This window comes from Nanorana parkeri, unplaced genomic scaffold, assembly GCF_000935625.1.
Source record: "Nanorana parkeri isolate BGI_ZX_2015 unplaced genomic scaffold, ASM93562v1 scaffold3150, whole genome shotgun sequence".
In the NCBI taxonomy this organism is placed as follows: Eukaryota; Metazoa; Chordata; class Amphibia; order Anura; family Dicroglossidae; genus Nanorana; species Nanorana parkeri.
In genome coordinates this window covers 16021-24346 of record NW_017309418.1, presented here as the reverse complement: position 1 = coordinate 24346, position 8326 = coordinate 16021, and the positions used below count along the sequence as shown (strand labels likewise).

General features: G+C 47.7%; 1 protein-coding gene across 1 annotated transcript in view; it reads left to right on the top strand.

The window, feature by feature from the left end:
* RECQL4 (RecQ like helicase 4) overlaps positions 1-6505 on the top strand; it is a 50585-nt gene extending 44080 nt beyond the window's left edge. The window contains exons 22-24 of the mRNA XM_018574671.1: positions 699-852; positions 2237-2345; positions 6362-6505. Of these exons, the coding sequence (XP_018430173.1) occupies positions 699-852; positions 2237-2345; positions 6362-6483 (385 nt within the window). The 3' untranslated portion in view covers positions 6484-6505. The remainder of the gene's footprint in view (positions 1-698; positions 853-2236; positions 2346-6361) is intronic.
* The last annotated feature ends 1821 nt before the right edge of the window (positions 6506-8326 follow it).

Sequence of the window (8326 nt, the reverse complement as noted above, 5' to 3'; positions counted from 1 at the left end):
GTGGGGGAAGTTTTCTTTTGTTGGTGTGGGTTTTGTCCCCCCCCCCCCCCCCCAATAGATGTTCCTCTTTGGGATGGATACTCTCTCTGCTGAAGTTGGGTCTGGACAAAGGTTTGGCCCTTGCCACAACTGAGAGCCGGATGTCTACACTTTCTGTTCTGCTCCAAGAAGTTCTCCTCCGTTTTTTGGATGTAGTTCTGGCTGCAAGTTTTTTGTTTTTCAGCCACTAATACAGATTCAATTGTTGTCATCTTGGATGATCCCAGGAAGGGCAACCTGGCTGCTGGTTTCGCCATCTCCTACGAAGGTCAGACAAACCATCATTCAGGGTTATAGTTTTAAGCATTGGGTCCCGCCTTTGCAGTTGAGGTTTAACCCACCAGGCCTGTGAGCACCTCTTGGGCTTTTCGGCATCCGGCCTGTGTTTCCCAGGTTTGTAAGACTTGGTACTGCGTTGCATTCAAATTGTGGGATGCTGGTTGTAGGAGGAATCGCACCCTGGGCTGCCCATCAGTTTTTTGTTTTTTTCCTAGGGTCCATTCCGCCTGTAGTATAGCAGTATAACCCGCAGGTTTAGATCTTTCTATATCCCTCAGTGGACACCAAGGATCTTGCAGTAAGTAAACCAATCTCTTGTTTCTCATGGACGCCCATGCGATAATGGTAATACCTTTGTTACATTTTGTCATTTGATACAGTGTGGCATACAGGAGCAGCTCCGCCTGCGCAGAGCGCGTCAATGTGGAGCGCAGCGCTCAGCTGAAGGCGCACATTCTGGACTATTTTGAGGGGAGAAATCCTCTGGAAGACGAAGGACGGGATGAGAAAGAGGCGGGGCTAAGGGATAAAAAGGTAGATGCATATTGTCACCAGATAATCGAGCCATCAAATTAAAGAGAAACAACCAATAAATCTGTCGTCACATCCAGCGGATACGAGCCGGTGTCAAGACTTCAAACCCCAAACAAGCTTATAGATTGTACAAAGAGTCCGAATATGTGCAACCGATCTTTCCTGTAACCGATCTTTCCTGTAACCGATCTTTCCTGTAACCGATCTTTCCTGTAACCGCCTCGAATCTTGTATCGTTATCACTGCACTCCTCCTTTCCTGTCTCTGATCTTATACTGTGTGTATCATCACTGCACTCCTCCTTTCCTGTCTCTGATCTTATACCGTGTGTATCATCACTGCACTCCTCCTTTCCTGTCTCTGATCTTATACTGTGTGTATCATCACTGCACTCCTCCTTTCCTGTCTCTGATCTTATACCGTGTGTATCATCACTGCACTCCTCCTTTCCTGTCTCTGATCTTATACTGTGTGTATCATCACTGCACTCCTCCTTTCCTGTCTCTGATCTTATACCGTGTGTATCATCACTGCACTCCTCCTTTCCTGTCTCTGATCTTATACTGTGTGTATCATCACTGCACTCCTCCTTTCCTGTCTCTGATCTTATACCGTGTGTATCATCACTGCACTCCTCCTTTCCTGTCTCTGATCTTATACTGTGTGTATCATCACTGCACTCCTCCTTTCCTGTCTCTGATCTTATACCGTGTGTATCATCACTGCACTCCTCCTTTCCTGTCTCTGATCTTATACTGTGTGTATCATCACTGCACTCCTCCTTTCCTGTCTCTGATCTTATACTGTGTGTATCATCACTGCACTCCTCCTTTCCTGTCTCTGATCTTATACCGTGTGTATCATCACTGCACTCCTCCTCCTTTCCTGTCTCTGATCTTATGCCGTGTGTATCATCACTGCACTCCTCCTTTCCTGTCTCTGATCTTATACCGTGTGTATCATCACTGCACTCCTCCTCTTTTCCTGTCTCTGATCTTATGCCGTGTGTATCATCACTGCACTCCTCCTTTCCTGTCTCTGATCTTATACCGTGTGTATCATCACTGCACTCCTCCTCTTTTCCTGTCTCTGATCTTATGCCGTGTGTATCATCACTGCACTCCTCCTTTCCTGTCTCTGATCTTATACTGTGTGTATCATCACTGCACTCCTCCTCCATGTATCCTCCTTTCCTGTCTCTGATCTTATACTGTGTGTATCATCACTGCACTCCTCCTCCATGTATCCTCCTTTCCTGTCTCTGATCTTATACTGTGTGTATCATCACTGCACTCCTTTCCTGTCTCTGATGTGGTTCGGTCTCTTAGACGTTGTGATTTTATAGCCTCTTACAGGCTCATGACATTGTCTTTGTCTTTGGCAGGCTGACGATTGGATGGCTCAGCTGTCATGTGACGTCCGACTTTTCCTGTCCATTCACCCAGATGAGCGTTTCTCTGGACGAGCCATTGCCCGCATTTTTCACGGGATTGGTATGTAGAATGTTGGGAGTATTTCAATCACGGGATTGGTATGTAGAATGTTGGGAGTGTTTCAATCACGGGATTGGTATGTAGAATGTTGGAGTATTTCAATCACGGGATTGGTATGTAGAATGTTGGGAGTATTTCAATCACGGGATGTGTAATTATTATGAAGGTTGAACAGTCCCTAGCAATCGCACCTTCTGTTACGCCATGGGCAGCCTGGTGCTGGAGGAGGTGAGGGCAGGTCTGCCAGGGGGTCTAGGGTTTGTGTAATTCACTTCCTAGGATGGACATAGTTCTTGATGTCAGACAGTAGGACACACCCCTATTCTGTCATTAGTATTCAGAGGCCAGGACACACCCCTATTCTCGGGATTGGTATGTAGAATGTTGGAGTATTTCAATCACGGGATTGGTATGTAGAATGTTGGGAGTATTTCAATCACGGGATGTGTAATTATTATGAAGGTTGAACAGTCCCTAGCAATCGCACCTTCTGTTACGCCATGGGCAGCCTGGTGCTGGAGGAGGTGAGGGCAGGTCTGCCAGGGGGTCTAGGGTTTGTGTAATTCACTTCCTAGGATGGACATAGTTCTTGATGTCAGACAGTAGGACACACCCCTATTCTGTCATTAGTATTCAGAGGCCAGGACACACCCCTATTCTGTCATTAGTATTCAGAGGCCAGGACACACCCCTATTCTGTTATTAGCATTCAGAGGCCAGGACACACCCCTATTCTGTCATTAGCATTCAGAGGCCAGGACACACCCCTATTCTGTCATTCGCATTCAGAGGCCAGGACACACCCCTATTCTGTCATTAGCATTCAGAGGCCAGGACACACCCCTATTCTGTCATTCGCATTCAGAGGCCAGGACACATTAGCATTCAGAGGCCAGGACACACCCCTATTCTGTCATTAGCATTCAGAGGCCAGGACACACCCCTATTCTGTCATTAGCATTCAGAGGCCAGGACACACCCCTATTCTGTCATTAGCATTCAGAGGCCAGGACACACCCCTATTCTGTCATTAGCATTCAGAGGCCAGGACACACCCCTATTCTGTCATTAGCATTCAGAGGCCAGGACACACCCCTATTCTGTCATTAGCATTCAGAGGCCAGGACACACCCCTATTCTGTCATTAGCATTCAGAGGCCAGGACACACCCCTATTCTGTCATTAGCATTCAGAGGCCAGGACACACCCCTATTCTGTCATTAGCATTCAGAGGCCAGGACACACCCCTATTCTGTCATTAGCATTCAGAGGCCAGGACACACCCCTATTCTGTCATTAGCATTCAGAGGCCAGGACACACCCCTATTCTGTCATTAGCATTCAGAGGCCAGGACACACCCCTATTCTGTCATTAGCATTCAGAGGCCAGGACACACCCCTATTCTGTCATTAGCATTCAGAGGCCAGGACACACCCCTATTCTGTCATTAGCATTCAGAGGCCAGGACACACCCCTATTCTGTCATTAGCATTCAGAGGCCAGGACACACCCCTATTCTGTCATTAGCATTCAGAGGCCAGGACACACCCCTATTCTGTCATTAGCATTCAGAGGCCAGGACACACCCCTATTCTGTCATTAGCATTCAGAGGCCAGGACACACCCCTATTCTGTCATTAGCATTCAGAGGCCAGGACACACCCCTATTCTGTCATTAGCATTCAGAGGCCAGGACACACCCCTATTCTGTCATTAGCATTCAGAGGCCAGGACACACCCCTATTCTGTCATTAGCATTCAGAGGCCAGGACACACCCCTATTCTGTCATTAGCATTCAGAGGCCAGGACACACCCCTATTCTGTCATTAGCATTCAGAGGCCAGGACACACCCCTATTCTGTCATTCGCATTCAGAGGCCAGGACACACCCCTATTCTGTCATTAGCATTCAGAGGCCAGGACACACCCCTATTCTGTCATTAGCATTCAGAGGCCAGGACACACCTCCAGATAATTTGTAAAGTCAGGTAAGAGTCATTTGTATTTTCATATGCAGCCAGCGGGTTTGTAGGAAAATTACCCTGAAACCTCGATTAGTTACACACCAGCCTGCTCCAGAGCACACCCTCCATAGTTGAACCTAATCCCTCCCCCCCCAATCTGCTCTACAGCCCACCCAGCTTTCATCAATGCACCTGCACATCCCCCTTCCACAAAACCCTCATCTAATGCCGGCATGGGCACACACACTGGACATCCTTACTGGAGGGTCACCCGATCATGGTTCAGTTGGACATTGCCACGTCAGGGAGATCCGGAAGCCTTGATCTGGAAAGTGAGGTAGAAAGGGTTCTGTCCCGGGCAGAACTCCACATTCCAGCCTTGTCTGCTGTTTACATCCCAGTGTGGATAAGTGGATGGCAGAGTACCTCAGCCAGCAGCACCTGGATCCCGGGCAATGGTCGTCTACACCCAGAGGTGTCACAGTTCCAGAATACCAGATGTAGACCTGCAGTGGATGTTCTGGTGGCTCAGTGGAGCAGTACACCCTGATTTATGCCCTTCCTCCCTGGAAATCCTTCTTTCTCTGTTCTGCAGGATCCAGATTGAGGGCATTCCAGCAATCCTTTTAGCTTCAGACTGGATTGAGCCAATGTGGTACTCCGACGTGATCAGACTCCTGGAAGATGCTCCGTGGCCTTCTGTCCCAAGGATTGGCTTCTGGTTTCTCAGCACGATTGTTGAAGCTCGGGTCTTTGGGGTGCAGAGGCATCTCTGAATCGGTGATTCCCATAATGCTAAAATTTAGGAAGTCTACTTCCTGCAATTGTACATGGAAGGAATACTTCACTTGGTGTGCGGAAAAAACTTTCATCCCAGAAAATTCTTCCTTTCTGCAAATGGACCTGGGTCAGAACCTAGCTCTTTGCAATCACAGAAATCTGCCCCTTTTAGGGTACAATTTTGTTCCAGAGACTGCTAGCTTCCCACTCTTTGATGAAGACTTGTGTGTAGGCCGTCTCCCATGTTGCTCCCCCTGAGTGCTCATCCATGGCTCCGTCTGAATCCGGTTCACTCCCTTTTTGAACCTAGAAGCTATATTCCCTTTTCCAGTCTCACGCACCAGGTTGCATTTCATGTTCTCATCACCTCTGTGAGGCAAGTGTCGGAACTGGGGCCCTATCCTGTAAAGTCAAACTTCATAGAATCCCATCGCACTCCTGACCTGATACAACCCAAAGCATTGGGCGGGTGCTGTAATGACTGGGGGTGCCACGCAAATCAATTCCAAACCAAACATCGTTGTAGTTTGTGCTTCTGTCCATCTCCAGTTCTTCGTCAGGAGATCTCCCTCCATTGCCTGGATGTAGTTTGTGCTTCTGTCCATCTCCAGAAGGAGATCTCCCTCCATTGCCTGGATGTAGTTTGTGTTTCTGTCCATCTCCAGAAGGAGATCTCCCTCCATTGCCTGGATGTAGTTTGTGCTGTGCATGTCTGCCTTTCAGCTACTGCTAGAAAAATAATTCCTGATGGTGGTTGTAAAGGGGAACCAGCTTCTCCGTCCACCATTTCCAGTGGCTTAGACGGATAATTAAAGCTTGTGGTATCGGGTTCCACCCTTTCCTGTCATGGTGCAATCTGATAGATCTGTAAGTTCTTCTTGGGCTTTTTCACATCAGGCTACTGTTTCCCAGATTTGTAAGACTGCCACTTGGTCTTCTGTTCACATGTTCTCCAAATTCTACCTGATGGAAGGTTCGGGGGCCTCATCTGATACCAGCTTCAGGCAAAAGGTCCTTCACACGGTTTATTGAGCTGAAGGCTGCCCCTAGTTCTGTTATTGGAATGGGCCTGTTGGTGTATTTATTATAAATGCATGTGTGTGTTCTATATACTAACCCTAAGGTAATTGTCTGTTTCCCTGGAGGTCCAGCCCCTGAGTGACCCTCATAGGCAGTTCATTGTGTTTCTGAGGCGGCGGCCGGGCGTGTGATTGTGGGAGATGACAGATGCAGAACTGATTTCCTAACATGTTATTTGTCCCCTCTGCAGGCAGTCCATGTTACCCTGCACAGGTTTATGGACGGGATCGACGCTTCTGGCGGAAATATCTTCATTTGGACTTTAACAAAGTCATGCAGGCCTGTAAGGAGGAAGTAATCCGGATGCGATGAGTCGTCATACTCCAATATAGACAAACAGTGTGACAGAAAATCAAATGCGTCTGTAAAAAAAACTTTTTATTCACATTATTTAATAAAATAAACATTAATAAAACTCGTTTGGACTCCTGTGCTGTGAGAAGTTTGCGGCATACATTGTACCCTTAGGGTTAGGGTGTGAGTTGGCAGTGAATTGTGGGAGCTGAAGAGTAATGACCAATCTCCTTGTTATGGTTTATAGATGGAAACTCCAACCTGTGGCAGTCCTGACAATGACGGTGGCCCATACAGCAATTCAGCCCAAATTATTTCCCGTTTTGTATGAAGTGGGGGAAGGGTCAGATCCTCTTTTAGGGTTTCTTTGCCATGACCCTGCTGGGAGTGTTCCCCCTTCTGAAAACTGTTGGCTCTCAATGAGAGGAAATTTAGAACTCATCACTATGACAGAAAGCGAGGAACATGAACAACAAGAACCCAACGCAGGTTCTCACTCTTCCTCACTCCATAGTAGGAGTTTTGATTGGAGTTCCACTTTCGGGAGGTTCCCCACCGTCTGCTTTCAGTACAACCATCAAGTGGCCTCAGCTTCCTACAAGGACAATGGAGACCACCTCCCAGGGGTGGAAAACTATTAACAGATAATACACCCGGCTCATTTCCTTTCTCTGGGATGTATCTGCTCAGCAAGTCATGTGACCACCATTAGCTAGAATCTTATTGGTGTACATAGCCATTGGGGTCAATTGGAAATCCATGCGTCCTATGTGCGGACGATGCTCTGATGTGGAGTTTAGACACCGCTACTACCACTGAGATCTATTGCAGCTGACCTTTCCATTCTGAGCAGCACGGAAAGGCTGAATGCAATCACTTATACTTAAGGTTGTAAAGTGGACCTGTCCTTCAGATTCCTTCCTGGTATTGTATGCTAAGTAGAGCTAAGACCTATCAATGTTTAGTCTTCATCTACAGGCAACATCTACTTCCAGCCGCCTCTAACCTGACAAACTTACAATAGTCCCAACCAGTGATGACTGATGAAGAGAGACTGAGGCAATGCTCTTGTCTGCCTCAGACTGCTTAGACTCTGGGAGAATGATGTTGTATATAAAGCTCAATTCCTGGCTCAGCCCTTAGGCTTAGGGTTGTCTCTACTCTCCCACCCACCCCCCACCGGATGTTGCATTTTCTTTTTAGTTCGGGTTTTCTGATGTCTTCAGGCCAGACACACGATATGCTGCATCTTCTGTTTAACCTCTTCTCTGGTCAGGACTGATGCTGACATCTGCACCTCTTTCTGCATCAATACACTATGATTGAGGTGGGCTATAGTGATGCCCCATAGGGGGCGATGCTAGGACACCAATCATAGTATGTCCTCATAGGAGGTCATTCAACTCAGAAGGCTAAATACATCTTGTGGTGAGGGGTCCCCAGCAGGAGGAAGGAGGTCCTGATCCCTCTATATAGATCTTTATTATCACTAGAGGGGTCCCCAGCAGGAGGAAGGAGGTCCTGATCCCTCTATATAGATCATTAGAGGGGTCCCCAGCAGGAGGAAGGAGATCCTGATCCCTCTATATAGATCTCTATCACTAGGGGGGTCCCCAGCAGGAGGAAGGAGGTCCTGATCCCTCTATTTAGATCTATCACTAGAGGGGTCCCAGCAGGAGGAAGGAGGTCCTGATCCCTCTATATAGATCTATATCACGAGGGGGGTCCCCAGCAGGGGGAAGGAGGTCCTGATCCCTCTATATAGATCTTTATTATCACTAGAGGGGTCCCCAGCAGGAGGAAGGAGGTCCTGATCCCTCTATATAGATCTTTATTATCACTAGAGGGGTCCCCAGCAGGA